The sequence below is a fragment of the Cnephaeus nilssonii genome, assembly GCF_951640355.1.
Source record: "Cnephaeus nilssonii genome assembly, chromosome: 1".
Classification (NCBI taxonomy): domain Eukaryota; kingdom Metazoa; phylum Chordata; class Mammalia; order Chiroptera; family Vespertilionidae; genus Cnephaeus; species Cnephaeus nilssonii.
In genome coordinates, this window is record NC_137072.1 from 21,963,880 (window position 1) to 21,990,145 (window position 26,266).

At 39.5% G+C, this 26,266-nt stretch overlaps 2 protein-coding genes across 10 annotated transcripts in view; both read right to left on the reverse strand.

The window, feature by feature from the left end:
- The window catches only part of MLLT10 (MLLT10 histone lysine methyltransferase DOT1L cofactor), a 233,296-nt gene that overhangs the window by 191,666 nt on the left and 15,364 nt on the right, over positions 1 to 26,266 (reverse strand). The gene's annotated exons all lie outside the window — the stretch shown is intronic.
- Positions 19,744 to 25,343, reverse strand: LOC307099308 (small nuclear ribonucleoprotein G-like). The gene has a single exon (XM_079770678.1). It carries the CDS (start codon positions 21,894 to 21,896, stop codon positions 21,705 to 21,707), a length of 192 nt encoding a protein of 63 aa, XP_079626804.1. The 5' UTR covers positions 21,897 to 25,343; the 3' UTR covers positions 19,744 to 21,704.

The following is a 26,266-nucleotide window of genomic DNA, read 5'->3' on the forward strand; positions in this document are numbered from 1 at the left end:
AAACTTATTCTGGGAGACCATGGGCAGATCACACTCAGCCTCGGACTTTAGTTTCCTGGTGAGTGTCAGGTGGCTCTCCCCACCTTCAACCGGTTGCAAGGTTTGGGCTTCAGAACGTGGCTCAAAAGACTGAGAGCCTCCGGGGTGGTTGGGAAGCGGGGGGAGTGGCAGGGCGGGCAGGCTAGGCCTAGGGGACGCTACACGCCCACGATTAAATCGTGCGCTGGGCCTCTAATAAATATACACACACACACACACACACACACACACACACACACACACACATACATATACATATACATATACATATACATATATATATACATATGTATATATATCCAGCTATAAACTGCCAGAAAACTAGGAACAGAAGAGATCTTACTCAACCTGTATATTAATCTTATCTTTTCATTTTGATATTTGATACTTTGGGGCCTGCTGATGCTAGAGAAACTGTCCCACCCTCCGAAGACTGGCTAATTCCTGGAGATAGCAAACCAACTCCCCAGCTAGCTTTCATATATAGTGTGTCCCCCAAAAAAACGTATACATACACTTTAAATAATTATAAAGGCAGTATTTATTAAAATACATTTCATTTTCAAAATTGAGCTATCAGCTGGTAAAGTATGTATACAGTTTTTTGGAACAACCTTATATGCAAAGCAACCATTCCAGAGCCCATACCCCTAACCATCTTTATCTATTTTATACTCCAGCCACTATATTCCTCTGCCCTGATCACCACAGGGCTAGGTACCAGACAACTAGGCAAAGTCCCTATGCCCCCAGAATCCCTGAAATTATTCGAACTAAATTATCCTAAACCTGATGACCATTCATTGACTATTTCTTCCCACAGAAACCAAAATAAATGTTCCTGCCTTTACTTTTTCCCTTTTGCTTCTTCTGCCTCTTAACTAACCCATATGGCTTCCTTGGTGCAACTCCTCCTCTAGGGATCTTTGAATATAACAAACTACCTTTTCAATGGCAGTCCTTCTGATTCTTAATAATAATGAAATCAATATTTAAAACAAACTGGTAACAATCATCAGTAAAAAGCCTACAGTTGACATCATAATTAATGGTACAAAACTGAATGTCTTCCCCAATGAATGGGAACAAGATTTAAGTACATGCAATAAAGAAAGAAATTTTTTTTAAATATACAAATTGGAAAGAGGTAAAGTTTTATGACATTATCATCTACTAGAAAAAGCTAAGTTATGACCAAAAATCTCATAGAATTAATGTGAGTTAAGTATGGTTGTATGACACAGGTCAATATACATAGGTCAATTCTACTTCCATATACTAAGAACAAATAATTAAAAACTGAATTCTTTAAAACCACTTACATGCCCTAACTGGTTTGGCTCAGTGGATAGAGCATCGGCCTGCGGACTCAAGGGTCCCAGGTTCGATTCCAGTCAAGGGCATGTACCTTGGTTGTGGGCACATACCCAGTGGGGAATGTGCAGGAGGCAGCTGATCAATGTTTCTCTCTCATCGATGTTTCTAACTCTCTATTCCTCTCCCTTCCTCTCTGTAAAAATTCAATAAGATATATTTTTTTAAAAAACAACACACAATCACATAAAATATTGAATAATAAAAATAATTTTAAAATAAGACATAAGAACAAAGATTAAAAACCATAAAATACTGCTTGCAAAATAAAAACAAAGATGACTAAATAAATGGAGAGCTAGACCATGCTAGTAAATAGGAAGATTCAACATTGTTAAAATGTCAATTCTCCTCAAAAAGATCTATAGGTTCAAAGCAACTGTAATCAAAATCACATCAGCCTTTCTGGAAATGGAAAAACTAGTATTAAAATTTATACGGAAGTACTAAGGACTTAGAATATGCAAAGCAATCTTGAAAAGATGAAAAGGGTTGAAGGATTTGCAAATCTGACTAAAAGACTTCATATACAGTTAAAAATAATCAAAATAATGCGGTAAACGCTATAAGGACAAACAGATCAATGAAACAGAATAAAAATTCCTAAAATAGAGCTCACTTATGCAGCCATGTTATGTTTTACCAAAGCAATCCAATGAGAAAAGGAGACTTTTTTCAACAAACAGTGCAGAAACAATTAGATATTCATTCTCAAAAAATAAAACCTACAAAACTTAATTTGAGATGCATCAGACCTAAATATAAGTTAGCAAAAAACAAAAAAGTTTTTCAGGAAATTACCTTCATGACTTCAGGGTTAGCCAAAAGTGTCTTAGCTCACAGTAAGCAATAACTATAAAAGAAAAAACTGATAAATTATACTTAAATATTTCTGCTTATTAAAAGCCACAGTTAAGAAAATAGAAAACCATAGATTTGAAGAGAGTACTTACAAAATATTTTATCTAACAAAAGACTGGCATATCCAGGACACATAAGTTCTCCAACTCAAAAAGAAAAAAAGAAAAAGAAAGAAACAAAGAGTAAAGAAAGAAAAAAAAAAAAGGAGAGAAAGAAGGAAAAGGGCTAAAGGTTTGAACAAATTCTTCATACAAGAAAACACATGAATGATCAATAAGCAAATAAAATGTACTCAATATTACTAGCCATTAAAAAATGCAAAATAAAACCAGTTCTAGTCAAGATGGGAGTAAAAGGGACCAGATTTAGCCTTGTGTATGAAATAATAAAAACCTAACAAAATGTATGAAAAATCAGCACTAAAGTTTTTAGACAACAAATAATGAAAGACAGTGATTCCTAGGAGACAAGAAACAAATGACATGAGCCATACATTTGCCAGCTTACTGCCTTGAGAGTTTCCAGGCGGTGGAACAGAAAGAAGAAACCCAGGCAGGGCCTGTCTCCCCAAGTTGTGGAAATGGAGCTGCGAGTCCAAGGAAGCCAAGGTGGCTAGACCTCACAAGGGAGACCAGCACTGAGTAGAGAGCTGAGGAGAGAGAGAAAAATGAAGAGATCTACAGAGGCTGATCCTAGAATATGTTGAGTAACTAACTAATCAGCACTTGCATGTGAGAGACCTATTCAAGGCTAGGGAGAGAACCACCAAAAGATTTAGAAGTAATAGCACCCAGAATTCATACAAGGATGCAGATAATGCCTGTTCCCAAAAGCCAGAATGCAAAACCTAGTAATTAATATCACATCAGAGTACTAAGAAGGGTAATGCCTCAGGAGGAGGGAAAATTTAACCCTAAACATAGCTCTGGTCTGTCAAACAAAACAAAAACAAAACCTAAAAGGAACAAACTATTTTCCAGTAACTTAATCATGTCATAGAACAAAGTCAAAAAAAATATTTTTAGGCATACTAAAACAGAGAAACAAACAAGTTAAAATTCATGATGACTATAAGTCAATAAAGACATACCCAGATACAGGAAATTATACCCCTAATGAAACAAAAACCAGCCAGTCAAACCAATCTTAAAATAACATAGAATTATTACCCAAGTCCTTTTTTTAAAATATATTTTTTATTTCAGAGAGGAAGGGAGCGAGAGATAGGAACATCAATGATGAGAGAGAATCATTACTCAGCTGCCTCTAGCACGCCCAGCACTGGGGATCAGCCCAAAACCCGGGTATGTGCCCTGACGGAGAATCGAACTGTGACCTCCTGGTTCATAGATCGATGCTCAACCACTGAGCCATGCCAGCCAGCACCCAAGTCCTTTAAAACAATTATTATGAATACATCCCATATGTTTAAGAAACTAGAGGAAACATTAAACATGGTAAGTAAATACATCCAAGAATAAAAAATATTGGACATTTAGAGATGAAAATTACAAGGTCTAAGATAAAAAAACATACTGTATGAGATTTACAGCACATGAAACCAAGTAATAGTTACTAACTAAAATGAAACTCGGAGGAAAAAATACCTTAAAAAAGGAACAAAGCATAAGTTAGCTGTGAGATAATTTCAGGAGGTCAAAATACTTGTAATTGGAGACACAGGAGATAAATACAAAAAACAAGTCTGAAGAAATAATGGCAACAATTTGCCATATTTAATGATAATTATCAACACAGAATTAAGTACTCTTTAAATAAACACTAAGCAACAGAAACATGAAACAATGTAAAGCACAACATATCATGATCAAATTACCTAAAACCAGATCAAGCAAAAACCTTTAAAAAGCAGCCAGAGAAAAAGGTCCTATTACATACTGCAAAATCAAAAGAAAATTGAAATGATTGTATTAATATCATGAAAAGTAGATTTGAAAATCAAAAAGGAGGACCATTTCACAAAGACAAAGGGTTTAACTCATTAAGAAGATACAAAAATTCTAAACATTTACTCACTGAATAACAGCTTCAAAATGCATAAAGTAAAAATAACTACAAGAAAAAATTTAAACATCCACAAATTACATTTAGAGATTTCAAAAGAGCTCTCTCAATAACTGATAGAACCAGTAGACAGAAAATCAGTAAAGATACAGATCCTTGAACAATATTATCTATCAGAATATCCACAACCAAATTGACATGAAGTAACATTTATAGAACACTCTACACAAACTAGAATACACATTCTGTTCAAGGACAAATGAAACACTCACCAAGACAAATCATAATCAGGCCATGAAACAACTCAATATAAGTTTTGGGTCATACATAAAAAAATTTTCTCTGACCAATTTTAGCAATCAATGTAAAAATCCCTAAATATTTAGAATCTAAATATACTAAAGTAAGCAATGAGTCAAAGAAGAAATTAAAAGAGGAAATATAAAAATATTTAAATAAATAAAAGTAAAACCAAAATTTGTGGAAGAAAATTAAAGCAATAATTGAGGGAGAAATTTATAGCACTAAATGCCTGTATTAGAAAAGAACTCAAATCAGTGACTTCATCTTGTACCTTAAGAAACTAGAAGAGATGTGGCTCAGTGGTTGAGCATCAACCCATGAAACAGTAGGTCATGGTTTGATTCCCAGTTGGGGCACATGCCTGAGCTGAGGGCTCAATCCCCAGTAGAGAGCATGCAGGAGGCAGGGGAGGGGTGGGGGGAGATCAGAGCAGAAAATAATGAAATAAAAAAACAGAAAAATAGTGCAAACTCAATGAAATCAAAGGCTAGACTTCATTACTGAAAGGATGGAGTAGATATACTTTTTCCTATTCCTCCAAAGTACAAACAAAAACTGTGAACATTATAAATAAAACTAATATGTTTAAAAGGTGGTTAAGAAGGCAAATTAGGTAGAGAACACAGGACCCAAGGAACAACAGAGCAGTGAGTTCCCTGAGTTTTCTTATTACTTAAAATATCCCATTCTTGAAATGGAAGAAGTCAGTACCTCGAAAACACCAACAAACATAGACCCCTCCAAAAAAAGTGTTCTCTCTAGATAAGCAACTGGGTAGGGGGAATATTAGTTAGAAAGAACACTTTTTAAAACAGCAGCAGCTCCACATCACACAAAAAAATTCCCACTATCTATGCCTTCAATGGTTGAGTGGGGAACCTAGACATTCACCCTCGTGAGACTATGAGTCATCCAAAAATTGCTACTGGGGTAGTGTAAAAATAGGTTTAAGTAGGGAATCAGAACTTTCATGTTTACTGGCTTGTTATGAGAACTTCCCCCTCTGGTGTCAACGGAGACAAAATGGGAAGTCTGAACTTTCATCCCCATCCAGCGGTTAAGAGGGAACCCACCAACCTGTGGCTCCACAGGTGTGGTGTCAGAGAGGGTCTAACAAGAAGTCAGGACTTTCACCAACACACAGTGGTAAATGGGGCCACATCCTTTGAGATCAGATAGGGAGCCATAACTCCCAAGTCTACTCAGCAATAACAAGCAGCTTCCCTTAAATGTCAACAGAGGCCAATTAGGGCACTTGAAATTCATCCCCTACCTGGCATAAGGAGATAGCACCCGTACTCTTCCCTTGTGAGACAAATGTCAGAGAAAGCGAACTAAAACAGCTTATATAAGATGCAAAGTCCCAAAAATGTTCAAGTTTCATAAAAACATTTGTCATACCAAGAACTAGGAAGATTTTGAACTGAATTGAAAACGACAATCAGATGCCAACACTGAGATATTTGTAATTTTAACTTTTGACAGAGATATTAGAATTATCTGAAGATTTTAAAGCAGCCATTATAAAAATGATTAAACAAACAACAAATGAAAACCAGAAAGTCTCAGCAAAAATTGAGGACATAAAGAAAAAAATGGAAATTTTAGAACTGAAAAGTACAATAAGCAAAATAAACAGCTCAATGGATGACTTCAATATCAATATAAAGGAAGGAGATTAAAAGAATCAGTGAACCAGAAGACATAATGAAAGTTACCTAATGTGTCCTAGCTGGTTTGGCTCAGTGGGATAGAGCATCAGCCTGCGCACTGAAGGGTCCCAGGTTCAATTCCGGTCAAGGGCAAATGCCTGCGTTGTGGGCTCGATCCCCAGTAGGGGACGTGCAGGAGGCAGCCGACACATGATTCTCTCTCATCATGGATGTTCCTATCCCTCTCTACCTCTCCCTTCCACTCTGAAATCAATAAAAAATATATTTTTAAAAGAAATATATTTCTTTATTGATTTCAGAGTGGAAGGGAGAAGGAGAGAGAGAGAGAAACATCCATGATGAGAGAGAATCATTCATTGATCGGCTGCGTCTTGCATGCCCCCCACTGGGGATCGAGCCCGCAACCCAGGCATGTGCCCTTGGCTGGAATCGAACCTGGGACCCTTCAGTCCGCAGACTGACACTCTATCCACTGATAGGGCAATAAAAAATATTTTTTAAATAAAGAAGAAAGTTACCTAATGTAACTTTCAGAGAGAAAATAGACTGAATAAAAATAAAGAAATAGAGTCTCACAGATCTTTGGGACCCTAACAAAAAAGCAGCCATGCTTTTTAGTTATCAGTGTCCCAAAAAGGAGAGGAGAAATAAGGCAGGACTGGAAAAGTGCTCAAATAAATAACAGCTGAAAAAAATCCCCAAATTTGGCAAGACAAAACTACAGATTCAAGATCAATAGAACAGAACAGAAAACTCAGAAAAATACTCAAAAATTCCCAGCTATATAAAGCTACCAGAAAAATTTTTTCAAGCAAATGGCATTGAGCATTTAGACACCCACAGGAGAAAAGAACCCACAAAAACCTTTCACCTGAGTCTCACACCTTATACAAATAGTAGAGGCCCGGTGCACAAATTTGTGCACTGGTGCAGTCCCTCAGCCTGGCCTGCGCCCTCTTGCAATCCGGGACCCCTCGGGGGATGTAGTAGTGCACAAAGCGGCAGTTGGCTGGGGAGGAGCCCGGGCCGGGTGCCACTCCCATTCATCCCGCTCATTCTGGCCCCACTGTGCCTGCTGCCGCTGCAGTTTGGTAGCACACTGCCGAGGAGGCAGGAGAGGCTTGCGCCGCCACAGCGGCGCTCGCCAGCCATGAGCCCAGCATCTGGTGCCCATTAGTCAGCTGAGCAGCACTTCCGCTGTGGAAGCATACTGAGGACTAGGGGGCAGCTCCTGCGTTGAGCGTCTGCCCCCTGGTGGTCAGTGCACATCATAGCAACCGGTCAAATGGTCATTTGGTCACTTAGGCTTTTATATATATAGATGATCTCAAGTTTAAGTGTATAGCATAAAACTATGAAACATTTAAAATAAAACAGGAAATTTGGTGGAATTTTGAGTTAGAAAAAGAGTTATTAGATTTTACAACAAAAGCATGACCCATAGAAAGAAAAATTCATAAACTGAACTTCAACAAAATTAAAACCTATATAAAAACAAGCCCATTAGGAGGAAAAACACAAGTTCCAGCACTGGAAAAAATAAAGAGCAAATCACAGACTTGACAAAGCATTCATATCATATAAGAACTGTCAAGCTCTACAGTAAAAAAAAAAAAAAAAAAAAAGGAAATGATGGCAAAGTCACTATTTGAGGAGGAAATTACATAAACAAAGGAACCACTAATGCACCATAAGATTAAAGAAGGAACAAAGAGTATGGGGACAGTGAGGGCAGCAAGGACTGATGAGGCTTCACTCTTCACCCTAGGCCCGAGGGAGTGAAGAAGGCTATGTTTTACTGGCTCTGACAATGATGCTTTTGAATGTTACCAACAAAATTGGAGTATCTAAAATAAACTGAGTTCAGCAAGCTAATATTTTGAATTAGCTAATTCAAAATATATGTTTTCTAAACAAATAAACAGGTAAGCAAGCAAGCAAAAAGCAAGTTTGAAAACAGGCAAAAGTGCCATGGCCGGTGTAGTTCAGTTGGTTGGACAATGTCCTGTGCACTGAAAGAAAAGTTATTGGCTTGGCCCTAGCCGGTTTGGCTCAGTGGATAGAGCGTCGGCCTGCAGACTGAAGGGTCCCAGGTTCGATTCCGGTCAAGGGCATGTACCTTGGTTGCGGGCACATCCCCAGTAGGGGGTGTGCAGGAGGCAGCTGATCGATGTTTCTCTCTCATCGATGTTTCTAATTCTCTATCCCTCTCCCTTCCTCTCTGTAAAAAAATCAATAAAATATATTTTTTTTTTAAAAAGAAGAAAGAAAGGTTACTGGCTTGATTCCTGGTCAGGGCACATGCCCAGGTCTCAGGTTCAATCTCTAGGAGAGGGCATGTAGGAGGCAGTCGAACGATGCTTCACTCTCACATGCATGTTTCTCTCTCTCTCCCTTCCACTCTCTCTGAATATCTTATTTTTTATAGGCGAAAGTCATAAACAGACATCTGACCAAAATATACTGGTAGCCCTGGCCGGTTGCTCCGTGGTTAGACCATTGGCCCGAGGACCAAAGGATCGTGGGTTCGATTCTTGATCAAGAGCATGCACCTCGCACCCTAGCTAGTTTGGCTCAGTGAATAAAGCATCAGCCTGCGGACTGAAGAGTCCCGGGTTCCATTCCAGTCAAGGGCACATGCCCAGGGTTGCAGTCTCAATCACCACTAAAGGGTATGCAGGAGGCAGCCGATCAATGATTCTCTCTCATCATTGATGTTTTATCTGTCTCTCCCTCTCCTTCCCTCTCTGAAATCAATAAAAATATATTTTAAAAAAAAAGAGCATGCATCTTGGTTGCGGGTTCCCCAGCCCCCGCAGAGACTAGTAGGAGACAACTAATCAATGTGTCTCACATACAGGTTGCTCTCCACCTCTGCCATCCCTTCTAGTCTTTCTAGAAATCAATGGGAAAAAATATCCTCAGCCCGACTGATATGGCTCAGTGGTTGAGCCTTGATATATGAACCAGAAGGTCACGGTTCAATTCCCAGTCAGGGCACATGCCCAGGTTGTGGGCTCAATCCCCAGTGTGAGGCATGCAGGAGGCAGCCAATCAATGATTCTCTCTCATCATTGATGTCTCTCTCTCTCTCTCTCTCTCTCTCTCTCTCTGAAATCAATAAAAATATTTAAAAAACAAAAAGCTTCATTAAAAAAAAAAGAAAGAAAAACTATCCTCAGGTGAGGGTTAAAAGAAAGATAGCGAATAAGCACATCATCAGCCATTAGGTAAATGCAAATTAAAACCACATGTGACAGACAGCACTACACACCCATTAACCTTTTGCACTCGGATGTCGAGTGTGACTCGACACGGTTAGCAGTAGAATAAAGGAATCGAGAAAAAAGCAAGCGAGTGCCTTAGTGTTCTTCTACTCATAACAAAGAACACTAAGGCACTCGCTTGCTTTTTTCTCGATTCCTTTAATCTACTGCTAACCGTGTCGAGTCACACTCGACATCCGAGTGCAAAGGATTAAAATCCTATATAATAAAGAGCTAATATGCAAACTGTCCCCTCGGGAGTTTGACTGATCGGGAGTTTGACCACTCACTATGACATGCACTGACCACCAGGGGGCAGCACAGAACAAAGGAAGGCCCCAATTGGCCTGATCTCTGGCCAGGCCTAGGGACCCTACCCATGCATGAATTTCGTGCACCAGGCCTCTAGTTACTAAATAAAAAGAATAGTTTACAAGGTCACATGCTGGAATTCAACAAAATTGTGACTTTGCTGGACTGCTCACAGATTTGATGGAAATGTAAAATGGTACACTCACTCTGAACAAAACCTTGGTAATTTTTAAATTTCATTTTATTGATTTTAGAGAGAGGAAGGGGAGGGAGGGAAGAAGGAATGGGGAATAAAAAAAGAAACATCCATCGGTTACCTCCTGCATGCTCCCAACCCAGGATGGAAATGACAACATAGGTATGTATCCGGACAGGGAATCAAACCTTGAACCACACCAGCCAGGGCACTTTGGCAATTTAAAAAAAACAACAACAAAGACTAAACATGCAGCCACCATACAACTCAGCAACTGTGTAACTGGACATGCATCCCAGAGAAATGAAGACCTATGTTCACACAAAAACCTGCACATGAATGTTTGTGTTATTCATAATAGCTACCAACTAGAAGTACCTGAGGTATCTTTCAGCAGATGAATGGTTAAACAAACTGTGGTTTGTTCCTTAAGTGTTCTATTCATAACAAAGAACACTAAGGATAAAAAGGAACAAACCACTAATACATTCAACCACTTGGATGAATCACCAGAGAATTATGCTGAGTGAAAAAACCCAATCCCAAAAGTTATATGTTCTGTGATTCCATTTATATAACATCCTTGAAATAACAAAATTACAAAACTGGAGAATATATTAGTGGTTACCAAGGACTAAGCCTGGTGGCAGTAAAGAATCAGGTGTGGCTATAAAAAAGGGCCTTGTGCCCGGGTCCGGGTGAGGCCACGTGCCCCTGGGTCTGGGAGAGGCCACGCGCCCCTGGGTCCGGGTGAAGCTGGATCCCGGGTCCGGGTGAGGCCGTGTGCCCCTGGATCCGGGTGAGGCTGGGTCCTGGGTCCGGGTGAAGCCACGCGCCCCTGGGTCCGGGTGAGGCCGCGCACCCCCTGGGTCCGGGTGAGGCCACATGCCCCTGGGTCCGGGTGAAGCCGTGCCCCTGGGTCCAGCCGAGACCAAACCAGAGGGAGTGGGACCTGCATTACCACCATTTGTCCACCATCCAGAGCTGAGGGGTCAGTGCCGACATGTACTCATAAGGAACTGGTGGACATTGATATTGGGTCTCAAAAGAACTGTTGGTCCAGAAAGAAACTCACTACAGACTGATTCATTTGCCTGTCAGCATAACTATTATTGCTCGTCTCACATTCAGTTCTTATATCTCTAGTGACACATGATTTCGCTCATCTAGGGGAAATGATGAACAACATAGACTGATGAACAACAACAGAACCAGAAACAAGGAGGCATCGATCTGACTATCGGGCCTCAGAGGGAGGATAGGGGAGGGTGGGGGGAGGGGGGAGAGATCAACCAAAGGTCTTGTGTGCATGCATATGAGCCTAACCAATGGTTAAGTTCAACAGGGGGTTGGGGCATCCGTGGGGAGGGGTGTGGGATGGGAATGGGGGGATGAGGACAAATATGTGACACCTTAATCAATAAAGAAATTTAAAAAAAAAAAAAAAGGGCCTTGTGGTGATGGAATTATTCTGTCAACTATATTAATTTCAATATCCAGGTAGTGATACTGTCCTATAGTTCTTCAAGATGTTAGCATTGGGGAAACTGGGTAAATGGGAGATGTCTTTGTATTATTTATTACAACTGCATGTCTCTACATTTGACTCAAAAGGCTTAATATTAAAATTATTGCAAATAAACAATACAAAAAGAAAATTAAGAAAGCTATTACATAGTGCTCCCTCCCATCACACCCACGCCCTTTCCCCTCCTCCTCTTTTTCCCCTCCAGGCAAGATACCTTTACTTTCCTACCTTCATGGGCCTTTTCCTATACGGTAATTTGTTTTCTGAGACCATTTTTTCTACCACTCACTTCTTCTACCTCTGTGACTTTTCTTTTTAAATATATTTTTATTGATTTCAGAGAGGAAGGGAGAGGGAGAGAGAAAGAGAAACATCGATGAGAGAGAATCATAAATCGGCTGCCTCCTGCACTCCCCCTACTGGGGATCAAGCCTGAAACCCAGGCATGTGCCCTGACCAGGAATCTAACCGTGATCCCCTGCTTCATAGGTTGATGCTCAAACACTGAGCCATACCAGCCAGACTACCTCTGTGACTTTCTAAATAAACTTTCCTTTATTTAAAAAAAAAAAAAAAGAAAGAAAGCAAAAGAGCCCTGGCCAGTGATTTGAGCAGGTCACAGGGTCAAGGGCATATACCTAAGCTGCAGGTTCAATCTCCACCCCCAGTTGGGGTGCTTCCAAGAGGCAACCAGTAGATGTGAAATCACTCACACAGATGTTTTTCTCTCTCCCCTCCCTTCCCCCAACCCTTTCCTTCCCTCCTTTTCTTATACTCTCTCTGAAAAGCAATGGAGAAAAAATCCTCTGGTGAAGATGAAGATGAAGATGAAGATAAAGATGAAGAAGAAGAAAGAATGAAGCAATTGCATCAAAAAAAAAAACACACGCAAAAACCTTAGGATAAGACTATCTAAGGAGCTGAAACCGGTTTGGCTCAGTGGATAGGGCATCAGCCCGCGGACTGAAAGGTCCCAGGTTCGATTCCGGTCAAGGGCATGTACCTTGGTTGTGGGCACATCCCCGGTGGGGGGTGTGCGGGAGGCAGCTGATAGATGTTTCTCTCTCATCAATGTTTCTCTCTATCCCTCTCCCTTCCTCTCTGTAAAAATCAATAAAATATATATTTAAAAAAAAAAAAAAGACTATCTAAGGAGTCAAAGAATTTGTACACCTAAAACAACAAAATGCTGCTGAAAGTATAGATAACATAAATAAATGTTCATGGATCAGAAGATCCAATGTTGTTAAGATGTCACCACTATCCAAAGTGATCTTCAAATTCAAGGCAATCCCTACTGAAAATCCCAACATTTTACAAAAGTAGAAAAACGCATTCCCAAAATCCTTGCAGGATATTTGGTCTTGTCCAAACATCCATGGACATATTTGGTCCACCCCAAGAGGTCCTTGATATTTATTTGGTTCTGTCCAAAACATCCACAGAGACATTTGATCCACACCAAAATGTCTTTGAAGTTGGCCCTGAGGAGGAGAACCAAGATGGTGGCATAGGTAAACTCCGGTACTCGCCGACTCCCATAGCCACGTCAAAATTACAACTACAATACAGAACAAACATCATTCAGTACCACCTGAATGTGACTGAATGGAAGTACTACAACTAGAGAAGCAAGGACAGTACATCAAGACTGATAGGAGGGGCAGAATTGGCTGGTCTGAAACCCATGTCTGGACTGTTTTTAATCAGGAGGGTTATCTCGGCTGCAGAGGCCTCCCCTGGGAAGCAAGGGGTCCCAGCCCCACACCAGACCCCCAGATAAGTCTCTATAAGTTCGGGCTGTAAAAAATAGTGGCGACTATGGATGAGTGACACACGAGCTGCTGGAGACCAAGCAGAGCCTCCCAAAGGGCCGGTGCACAGACTTACATGGTCCTGTATCCGCTGAGCTCCAGCATCAGGAGACCCAGGGACATACGGTGAGGAACTGGATTATCTGGCATCGGGGCAGGAACTTGGAGGCAGCTTTCTGCCAAACGGGGGTGCTCACATGAGTCATTGTTTCTGTGCTGACACCTAGCCCATCTCATGCTAAGACCACCCCATTCCAGGGTTGATTGGCAGCCATGTCTGAGTTTCCATCAGCCTGGCTCACATTGTTCACTCCACCCTGGTGATTCCCTGAGACCCCGCCCCATCCAATTTGCAGCCCCACTTAAGCTGTTTGCAGTGGCTTTTGCATATGAATGGCCTGTCCCAGCTCAGGCTTCAGACTTTGCTAAAATCTCTCAAGCAAGCAGCAATAAGAGGCCCAAGACCTATCACCAGCACCAGCCTATCTTGTCTCAAAGCTGGGCCAAGCCCAATACAACAGCAGGCATCTGCAGATCTCTCTGTAGCTCCTACCAGGTGGCCCCAGGCAGTGGCCGATTTTAGACGTACCAGGAAGCCCCATGTCTGGACTGTTTTTAATCAGGAGGGTTATCTCGGCTGCAGAGGCCTCCCCTGGGAAGCAAGGGGTCCCAGCCCCACACCAGACCCTCAGTATAGGGTTCCAGAGCTGGAAAGATAAGTCTCTTTCTTAAGTCTCAGCTTCAGATCATACCAGATTACAACTCTACACATCCACAAGCGACACTCAAGGGACAGACTCAGTGAGCACCAAAGCCCCACTGAAGCAAGTCCTGCTACATAGGGGTGTCTCCTGCATAGCATCTCTTCCACTACAGTTGCAGCTGGTCCTCACAGCCAATTGGCCTGGAGGTCAAGTCCTCCCAGTGAGCAATCAAGGCTCAACTACAACAAAACTGTGCACACAGCCCAGAACGGGGAACACCTAGAGTGCCCAGCTCAGGTGACTGGGGAAGCTTGAGGCACTGGACCCTATAAGACACCTACTACACAAGGCCACTCTACCAATTCCAGAAGACATAGCAGCTCTACCTAATACATAGAAACAAACACAGAGAAGCAGCCAAAATGCAGAGACAAAGAAACATGTCACAAATGAAAGAAACAGAAGCAAGCAAACTACTGGATACAGAATTCAAACCAATGGTTATAAGTTGCTCAAGGATCTTAATGAGAACGTCAAGGGATTTAATGAGACTTTCAAGGATCTTAGTGAGAATTTCAAAGACATGAAAAAGGACCCATCAGAAAATAAGCATACACTAACTGAAATAAAGAATAATTTACAGGAGGAAACCAAGATGGCGGCATAGGTAAACACCTAAACTGCTGCCTCGCACAACAATTTCAAAACTACAACTAAAAGACAAAACGTCTGTCACCCAGAACCACAGGAAAGCTGGCTGAGTGGAAGTTCTACAACTAGAAGGGAAGAGAAAAGAGCATTGAGACATGCACAAGCGCTGAAAAGCTGAGATACAGAGGCGCGCAAATCGGGCTGGCGGCAGACGACTGGGTGCGCTGCTTTTTTCAACCCGAAGGGAGACAAGCTCCCGATTACTCTGAACTATAGTTTCTGGGAGACGCTGGGGACCCAAACTCCTACAGGGAGAAGCTAGACTGTCTGCCATCGGGTCGGAAAGTGAGGGTGGCTTTCTTGCAGAGGTGCATGCAGCAATCATTGTTTACTACGCTGGGGCGCGAGACGTGGGGACGGGGAAACTCGGAGACACAGAGACGGATGACTGGCAGCCATCGCTGTTTGCCACGCCCTAGCCTAGTGACTCCCTGAGACCCCGCCCTGCACAATCTACAAACCCACCCAAGCTCCAAGCAGCGGCTTCTGCATATAAATGGCCTGCCCTATCACAGCTTAACCTAACAAACTGTAGCTCTGGTCAGACAGCTCCAAAACCTCCAAACCCCAAGCAAAGAGGAGAAAACTGTAGTTCTCACTGTAGCTCCTGCTGGGTGGCCTCAGACAGTAGCTGACTTGCACCCCATTGGAGATCCAGAAGCCAGCGCACCTAGTGGTCAGTGTGAGATGACACCAGATTTCAACTACTAACATCCATAAGTGACACATTCAAAAGGCGGGCTCAGTGAGCACCAAAGCCCCACTGAAACAAGTCCTACCCCATAAGCGTGTCTCCAGCACAGCAGTTCTTCCATTTTAGACACAGTGGGTCCTCATAGCCAATTGGCCTGGAGGTCAATTCCTCCCAGTGTACCAACAGCAATCAAGGCTTATCTACACCAAGACTTTGCACTCAGCCCACAAAGGGGTGCACCAAGAGTGTGCACCACAGGTGATAGGGGAGGCAGAACCACTGGGCCCTATAGGTCACCTACCACAGAAAACCACTCCATCAACACAGGGAAGCAGCAAAATGTGGAGACAAAGAAACATGTCACAAATGAAAGAAATGGAGGAATGCAAACTATTGGACATAGAGTTCAAAACCACATTTATAAGGTTACTCAAGAATCTTCTAAAAACCGCAGAGAAACTTGATGATACCTTCAAGGACCTTAATGAGAATGCCAAAAAAAATGGAAAAGGACCAGTCAGAAATTAAGCATACACTGTCTGAAATAAAGAATATACAGAAATTCAACTGTAGATCAAAGGACCCCAAGAATCAAACCAAAGATCTGAAATATGAGGAAACAAAAAACACCCAACCAGAAAAACAAAAAGAAAAAAGAATAAAAAAATATGAAGATAGTGTAAGGAGCCTCTGGGACAACTTTAAGCATACCAACATCTGAATTATTGGGGTGCCAGAAGAAGAGAGAGAGCAAAATATTGAAAACCTATTTGAAGAAATAATGACAGAAAACTTCCCCTACCTGGTAAAATAAATAGACTTACAAGTCCAGGAAGCGCACAGAACCCCAAACAAAAGGAATCCAAAGAGGACCACACCAAGACACATCATAATTAAAATGCCAAGGGAAAAAGACAAAGAGAGAATCTTAAAAGCAGCAAGAGAAAAGCAGTTAATTACCTACAAAGGAGCACCCATACAACTGTCAACTGATTTCTCAAAAGAAACTTTACAAGCCAGAAGAGAGTGGCAAGAAATATTCAAAATGACTAGCAAGGACCTACGACCAAAAAAATAAAGAGGATTAAGTATAAACTGCCGATTATTAAATTAGTCATGGGATGTAAAGTACACCATAGGGAATATATACAGTCATTGGTATTGTAATAACTATATCTGGTGTCAAATGGGTACTAGACTTATGAAGGTGATCACTTCATAAGGCATATATATGTCTAATTACTATGTTGTACACCTGAAGCTAATATAATACTGTATGTCAACTATATTTTTTTTGTTCTGGATATAGGCATTGGTGATGGTTATACATCATTGTGAATTTACTTAATACCACTGAATTGCACACTCAAAAATGGTTAACATGCATATATGCATTGTTGTGTATATTTTACATTGTGTATATTTTACCAGAATTAAAAAATGAAAACCTAGTAATTGGAGATTACCATGTTCATAGATTGAGAGATTCAAACTGTAAAAAATCTCAAATTTAATCAATGCAAAGCCAATTAATATACTAAAGGGATTTTTTTTTTTTTGCAGAATATGATTCTAAATGGTTATCAAATGCAAAGAGCAATAGGAAAGACATTTTTTAAAAAGAGGGAAGAACTAATTTTACCCGGTATCTCATGTCCAGAATTATAAGATAAGCTAGAGTAATTTTAAAACTGTGGTATTGCCCTGGCTGGTGTGGGTCAACTGGTTAGGCATAGTCCTATGCACTGAAAGGTCACCAGTTTGATTCCCAGTTCAGGGCACATGCCCAGGTTGTGGGCTCGATCCCCAGAAAGGGTGCATAAGAGAGGCAGCCAATCCATATTTCTTTCTCACATTGATATTTCTCTCTCTCCCTCTCCCTTCTCTCACTAAAATCAATAAACATTAAAAAAAAAAAAAAACATGATACTGGCACAAAGACACATCAAAAGAACAAAATATCCAAAAACAAATCCATAAACATATGAACTGCTGGTTTATGACATAGTACCACTGTAACCACTGTACAGCAGAAAAGGAAAAGAATTGTGTTAAAACAACTGGATATTTAATATAACATGTAACACATATAAAATGTATAAAATACAGAAAATAAATACATGTTTTCCCCCTATTTTACTCTATGCACAAAATCAAATCCACATGGGGTGGTTACAGACCTAAATGTAAAAAAGGGCGGGGGGGAGAGAATCCTTTTAGAAGATTATATAGGAGCCCTGGCTGGGTAGCTCATTTGCTTACAGCATCGTCCTGACAGGCTAAGATTTCGAGATTCAATGCCTGGTCAAGGCACATATAAGAATCAACCAATGGCCCAGCTGGTGTTGCTCCATGGGTTGAGCATTGTCCCATGGACCAAGAGGTCCCAGGTTCGATTTCCCAGTCAGGGCATATGCCCAGATTGTGGGCTTGATGTGTCTCTCCTATCAAGATGTTTCTATCTCTTTCTCCCTCTCCCTTCTTCTCTATCTAAAAATCAATAAAAACATTTTTTTTAAAAATCAACCAATGAATGCAACAATAAGTGGAACAAGAAATTGATGTTCCTCTCTCAAAAAATAATTTAAAAATTTTACAAAATATTATATAGGGGAATAATTTCATGATCTAAAGTTAGGAAAACATTTGTTTTAATAGATCACATGAAGCACTAACCACGAAAGAAAAAAAACTGAAAATTTTGACACTGAAATTAAGAACTCTTCATTAAAAGCATTTAAAAAAACGAACTACTAACATAGAAAAGCCATCTCCAACTCATAAGTGAAAAAATCCAAATGGCCTATAAATATATGAAAAGCTAACCATGTTTAGTAATCAGGGACTTGTAAAGTAAAAACCACAATAACATACCACCACACAACTACCAAAATCACTAAAGTTAAAAAGATTGACATACTAAGCACTAGATAAGGATGCAGAGCAATGAAGCCATTCATTGGTGGGAAAGTAAAGTAACCATTTCTGAAAATGGATTGGCCTTCCTGACAACCTAGCAACTCCACTTCTAAATATATACCCCAGGGCAATGATTTTCAATCAGTGTGCCACAAGAATATTTAAAACATGCAATATCTTAACTATTTAATCAGAGGCACTCTTTTCCCTTAGATTGAAAATATGCCTTATATTGCAATTCTGTATACATAACACAGGATACTGGAAATACACTGTTTTTTTTCCTTCGTTTTTAACACTGGTTAGCTCCCACTAAATTGATTTTATGATCCTTTTTGGAGCATACTCAGCTAATTGAAGAGTAGTGAGCTAGAGAAATTCTTGAGCATGTACAAGAATATTCAAAACAGTAATTGTTCATAATTACAAAACACTGACAAAATCAACATGTCCATCAATAGCAGCCTGGATAGTGGTGTAATTTACATGTAAAAATATTATACAATAATGAAAATGAATCAACTATAGCTACATGCATCAAATAGATGAATCTCAACAGTACTTTATGGAATATAATGAACAACATAAACTGATGAACAAAAACAGATCCAGAGACAGAAACGTCGATCAGACAGTCAAACCTCAGAGGGAAGGTAGGGGAAGGTGGGAGTAAAGGGGAGAGATCAACCAAAGGACTTGTATGCATATATATAAGCCTAACCAATGGATATAGACAACAGGGGGGTGAGGGCATGAGTGGGGGGGTTGGGGAGGTTATGGGGGATAAGGACACATATGCAATACCTTAATCAATAAAGAAATTTAAAAAAAACATGGAATATTTGCATTATACCATCCATATTTGTATTAAATAAAAGCTTTAAATTACTTATCAAAAAATAAATAAAATAAAACAAGAGAACAAAGAACAATTACCATACTTTCCAGCGTATAAGACGACTGGGCGTATAAGATTTTCCTGGGTTAAAAAGTCGTTTTATACGCTGGAAAATACGGTATATTGGACTATATTGATGGGATTAGATATAATGGATTAGATATATTGGACTACTGTATTTTCCGGCGTATAAAACGACTTTTTTTTTAAAATATATTTTATTGATTCTTTACAGAGAGGAAGGGAGAGGGATAGAGAGCTAGAAACATCGATGAGAGAGAAACATCGACCAGCTGCCTCCTGCACACCCCCCATCGGGGATGTGGCCCGCAACCAATGTACATGCCCTTGACCGGAATCGAACCTGGGACCTTTCAGTCCGCAGACCGAAGCTCTATCCACTGAGCCAAACCGGTTTCGGCTAAAACAACTTTTTAACCCAGGAAAATCTTATACGCCCAGTCGTGTTATACGCCGGAAAGTACAGTAATATAGATATCAGGAAAGTGTTTCCTTTGTCAAACGGGAATGCAATCAGGGAGAGGCACAACAGGAGTCAAAGATATGAACAATGTTCTACTTATTAAGTTTGGTAAATATGTGAATATTCACTTTATTATTTTAACTGTCCATATAGTGGGTATACCCTCTTTTCTTGGAATCACATATCTTACAACTAAAGACAAGTTAAGAAAATCCTACCCCCACACACACACACACACATACAAAGTAAATGAAATGCACAGGGTTGGCCCAAAGAAATTAGGAGTCTTTGGAAAAGACTAAAATATTAATCCTTTCATAGCTTATAATATACCAGGTGTACCAGTTAATAATGCAGATTTTTTCAATAGATGGAGTTACACATATGTTGATATATATGCAATTTGATATGTATGCTATTTTGTTGTATTGACAGCAAGCTTCAAAACTTCATATGTCAAATTTTCTGAAGGTGTTAACATCATAGATATGTTTACGCTTAAAAATTTCAAATTTCGTGCCCAAAAAAGAGCATCTGCAGCAAGTTTTTTTTTTTTTAATATATATTTCTTTATTGATTTCAGAAAGGAAGGGAGAGGGAGAGAGAAACATCAATGATGAGAATCACTGATCAGCTGCCTCCAGCACGTCCCCTACTGGGGATCGAGCCGGCAACCCAGGCATGTGCCCTTGGCTGGAATCGAACCTGGGATCCTTCAGTCCGCAGGCCAACGCTCTATCCACTGAGCCAAACCAGCTAGGGCTGCAGCAAGTTTTAATTCATTACTTTATTTTGAAGAAAAGTGCTGCTGAAAGTTATTGTATACTTCAGGAAGCTTATGGTGAACATGCTCCATCTCAAGATACTTGTGAACACTGGTTTAAACACTTTAAAAGTGATGATTTCGATGTGAAAGACAAAGAACATCCAGGTCAACCAAAAATGTTTGAAGACCAACAATTACAAGTATTGGATGAAGATGCGTGTCAAACTCAAAAACAACTTGCAGAAAGATTAATCGTTGCTCAGCAAACAATTTCTAATAGTTTACAAGCAATGGGATTTTAAAGGAAGGAAAATGGGTGCCACATCAACAGAATGAAAGACAAATGGAAAACCGAAGTCATCAGTAAAATGTTGCTTCAATGGCACGAAAGAAAGTCTTTTTTGCATTAAATTGTGACTAGCAATGAAAAGTGGATTTATTTTGAGAATCCCAAATGCACAAAATCATGGGTTGATCCAGGTCAACCATCAACATTGACTGCAAGGCCAAATCGCTTCGGAAAAGAAGACAATGCTCTGCATCTGGTGGGATCGGGAAGGTGTGGTGTATTATGAGCTTCTAAAACCAGGTGAAACTGTTAATACTGATAGCTACCAACAACAAATAATCAATTTGAACCACGCTTTGATTGTAAAATGACCAGAAGACATGGCAAAGTAATTTTGCTTCATGATGACGCACCATCACACACTTCAAAACCAGTTAAAGACACGTTAAAAGATCTTGCCTGGAAAGTATTAACCCACCCGCCATATTCACCAGACCTTGCTCCTTCAGATTACCACTTGTTCCAATCGATGGCACATGCACTTTCTGAGCAGCACTTCAAAACATACGAAGAAGTGGAAAATTGGGTCTCTGAATGGTTTGCCTCAAAACAAGTAAAGTTCTATTGGGACGGTATCCACAAATTACCTGAAAGATGGGGGAAATGTGTAGCTAGCGATGGACATTACTCTGAATAAAGCACTTTTGTTTTTATCAATACAAAAGTTTATTTAACAAAAGTTCAATGTGAAAATGGACAGGACTCTATTTTTATATTGTAGTAAAACAGGTGCTGTGGAGAGGGGACGTGTGGAAGCGGTTGATTTCTCTGGTAACTACAGCCATTCCTTATACTCGTTCCAAGGCTTCTAACATGATGATACTATTTCCTTGTATTACCACCATTCCAGTATTGTTCTGTTGCCCACCAGTTGCTATCGCCACACATTCATCTATCACAAGATTCATAAAGGGATCAAATCCCCGCAATATTCCTTGGACATGTCTGCCACCATTTAATTTCAATAACTTCTTGTCCATAAATTTTTTTGACTAGGGAGTGTGAGCTTTGCTCATGGTGTCCAAGCGAGCTCAAAGATACTTCCAAAAGGAATTCATGGCCTCTCTGGCACTCCCGCGGTAGGCCCGGCGTTTTGCCTGAATAAAGCACTTTTGATGTTTCTCTTGAAATGATCATGTTTTCTTTGATTACAAAATCCGCACTATTAACTGTAACACCTGGTATGGCTACTTGCTCAAATAATTAAACATACTTTGACATATATTATCCATAAATCAAAGAAGACCAAAGGATGGAATGTGTTTAGAAGAGAAAGCTCAGAGATTCTCCAAAAAAATCAGTTAGCAAAAGCAGTTAAACATCCATAATTATTAATCATGTGTTACCAAATAAGATGTAAAAAACTTCTAGAAAATCTAAGTAAAATGAAACTTTCCTGAACTGAGATACAACTCATCAAAATATTTCCATCCTAACTTTAAAGATATAGAGAATATCTTCCTTTTTCCCCCAAAAGAGGGGACATATGTAATACTTTCAACAATAAAAAATTATTTTTTTTTAAAAGAAAAAATGCCCAGCCTGCTTGGCTCAGCGGTTGAGCATCGACTATGAACCGGGAGGTCACAGTTGATTCCCAGTCAGGGCACATGCCCGGATTGCAGGCTCAATCCCCAGTAGAGGGCGTGCAGGAGGCAGCTGATCTATGATTCTCATCCTTGATGTTTCTGTCTCCCTCTCCCTTCCCCTCTCTCTCTAAAAATCAATAAAAATATTTAATAAATAAATAAATAAAATTTAAAAAGAGAAAAAATATTATAAAGACAGACAGAATAAAATAAGAACAAGGGGTTTAAAACGTACACATACAATGGCAGAAACTAATAAACCTCCAAAAAGATCCAACCATGAAGGAATACAGTAAACCCTCAATTTTGCAGAGCTCAATTTAATAGACATCAGATTTAACGAACAAATATTCTTGTTCTGTATGTCATATGTGAAAATTAACACCCCATTCATTTTAAAATGCTTTTAACCAAGATTTGCTTATAATTAAATTAACAGGTTATTTTTTAAACACATTTTAGTGAATAGTCCCTATGTTGGAAAAAAGACTAGTAATTTCATCGACCTAAAAAAAATTACATATCTATAACTATAATCTATATATTTAAATCCAAGAATCAACACTTGTAAACAATGTTTGGGGAATGATTAGCACATGACCATACAGCATTTCCAGTGGTAATTGGTGGAGTGACTTTCTACAGCAGGTCCAGCCATGCCCTACCCATGTGTATTTGTTTACTCTCGGTGACAGGTGATTGTATGCATTTACTAGCTCTATCAGTATAAATTTAAAATTACTGTAGTAATGAAATTAAACTTTCATACATACTTAATTTTAATTATACAAACGTGTCTACATAAGTAAAAACAGGTAAACTAATTTGTCAATTTTTTAGCATGCATATTCAGAAAAACCTCTTATTATATAATGGACTTTTGGCTTTTAACGGACATCCCCCCCTCGCCCAAATTAGTCCATTATAGTGAGAGTTTTTTTTTTTATTGATTTCAGAGAGGAAGGGAAAGGGAAAGAGATAGAAACATCAATGATGAGAGAGAATCATTAATTGGCTGCCTCCAGCACACCAACAGGGGATAGAGCTCACCAACCAGGTATGTTCCCTGACTGGGAATCGAACCTTGACCTCCTGGTTCATAGGTCACCGCTCAACCACTGAGCCATGCCAGTCGGGCTATATTGAGATTTTACTATAATATCCGTAGAGAAAATATTTCCTATTTTACCACATTGATGCTATTTTCATTTTTCCCCTAATCTAAAATATCAAGATGAAGATAGTCACATATACATATGTCTTAACACTTCTGGTTACTCTCTTGAACGTTATAGCATAGCACTTAAGAGTATCATCGCTGGAGAACAGCATGTAAAAAATCTTTTGGGGTTCTTAGTCTACTCAGAGTTATGTAGAAGATGGAGTAGGGAAAGTGAAAACAGGAGCAGTAGGGACAAGGTACTGGGAATAGAACAGTTTACATCACATTAGGGTAGCTTTAGTTTCTATTGGCTCTAGACTAATACCACCATAAATTTCTAACCCTACTGAATAACTACAGAACTAGAATTTTTAGTGTTGGGGGTGAGGGTGGGAAGTGTTTACCCAACCATATACTATGCAGAAATTAAATGTGTAAGTGGACATAACATACTTTTAGTGAAAATACCGTGGACCAGAAAAAGACATCTTCCCTGCACTAATAGTTAAGAGACACTCTAGTAAATCTGGAAACAATAATCATATTTGCTTTGTAGAAGAAAATTTTGAAACAGAAAAGATAAGGGAGTTCATTATAAGTATGTGTAATATGCTATCTTTTTGTAAAAAAGAAAAACAAAAGTCTATATATGTATGAGCATGTTCATACATAGAGAAGCCAGTAAAGTAAATAAAAAACAAATTACAATGGGAAATTTGGAAACAAAACTGGGGAAATAAGAGAGGTTTTGGAGGAAGAACTTCCACTGTGTATTTTGAACTGTATCATATCATCTTATCAAAAATTAAATAAGTAATTTAAACTGCTGCAATAATCTAGACCAAAAAAAAATAGGGCTAGAGAATTAGAGAAATTAAATTTAAGATGCCTATGATACCTAAATACTAGTAGATAACCAGGAGGCAACTGCAAATATAGATCTGCAGACTAGAAAAAAGTTGTTCAGGTGATACTGATGCCTAGAGGCATCCATAAGCATGCCTAAGTTTACCTCAAGTGAAGTAATCAAATAAACAGGCCAGAAAAGCAATCATGTAAGTTCAGCTTTAAAGAAGTAATACCAAATGGGAATCCAAAAAAGCAATATTTAAAGATATCAGAGAAGTAGCTTCCCAGAAGTCCTGAGGAGAGAGTCTTGCAAGAAAGATCAACTGATCAGTTTTAAATGCTGAAAGTAGATCAAGTAGAATAAAAACTGAAAAGAAAATTTTAGACATAGCCATTTAAAGTTAACAAAATCAATAGAATGTTGGACTTATGAGCCAAATATAATGGTTTGAAGGGTAAATGAACAGGAAGGAGTCTGTGGTATTTTATGAAAATTTATTACATTAGTGTTTTTTTTTTAGAAAAGGATTTGAGGCAGCCTACATATAAGGGACCTATATTATAATAATAAAAAATAGAAAAATGAACTTTGAAAGCCAATATGAGGGACATCCCCTGATTTAGGGAAACTCTCTTACCCCTGACTCCAACTATGTAGTTCTAGTGAGGGTTGTCATTCATAGTACCCTCCCCACTCCAGCCACAGGGATGTTGAGTACATGATCCAAGACAGGCCACTCAGAGTCCTTCCCAGGATTCTTCAAGAGAGCCCCTTCTTCTGGTGGAAGGGGCTAGGAAGATGAGAGCCAAGAGCTGCCAGCAGTCATCGTTCCCGCCTCATGAGGTAGAGAGTCTGTAGTATGAGAGAATGAAATCAACACGCAAAGAAACAGAGATAAGAGGTGAAGTTCTAAACCCCACAAGAGGAAGATGAGGAGGGAACAACTATACTAATAATCAGATAAATATAACTGATGTAAGTAACTAAAGACCTGATTTGGTTCTAAGCTGCCTGGTAGCCAAAACAAAAGGAAAAACAGAATGTGTGTCACAGAGCTATCAAAAAGGAGGAAACATACCAGATCCTCAAGGGAGACAATTTTCTTTATGCTAAATTATTAAAAGAATTTCTTGTACATGGATCTTTATATAATGCTCACTGAAAGATAAAACAGTGTCCCTGATGAGAGCGTTTAGCAATTGCAGACTTCATGTGCTATTGTTTAAAATTAAAACTAAGGCTGGCCAGGAGCTTAGTTTTTTTGGCTCAATGATTGAGCAACGACCTATGAACCAGGACATCACAGTTGATTCTTGGTCAGGGCACATGCCCAAGTTCAGGCTCGATCTCCAGTGTGGGACCTGCAGGAGGCAGCCAATCAATGATTCTCTCTCATCATTGATGTTTCTCTCTCACTCTCTCTCCCCCTCTCCCTTCCTCTCTGAAATCTATAAAAATCTATTTTAAAAATAAAATAAAATGAAAACTAAGTTATATCTCAATCATTAAGCACAACTAAGGTTAGACAATAAAAAGAAGTTGAAGAAGTAAAGATAGCAAATGGTGTTATTCTTCCAGGAAGTTTGCTAGTGAACAGAGGAAAGACAGAAAGGTGAAAAACAGGAAGGGAAAGTAGAATCCATAGGAAGATTCAAAAATGTTTGTGAGCTGACTGGGGAGAAAGTAAAAATGACAGACCAAAAAATAAAACAAGACCCTGAGAGAAATGGGAAAAGACAACATCACAGC

What these genes read in the sequence shown, in the direction of transcription:
- LOC307099308 (XM_079770678.1), bottom strand. Translation starts at nt 21,896, where the DNA reads ATGGACAAGAAGTTATTGAAATTAAATGGTGGCAGACATGTCCAAGGA.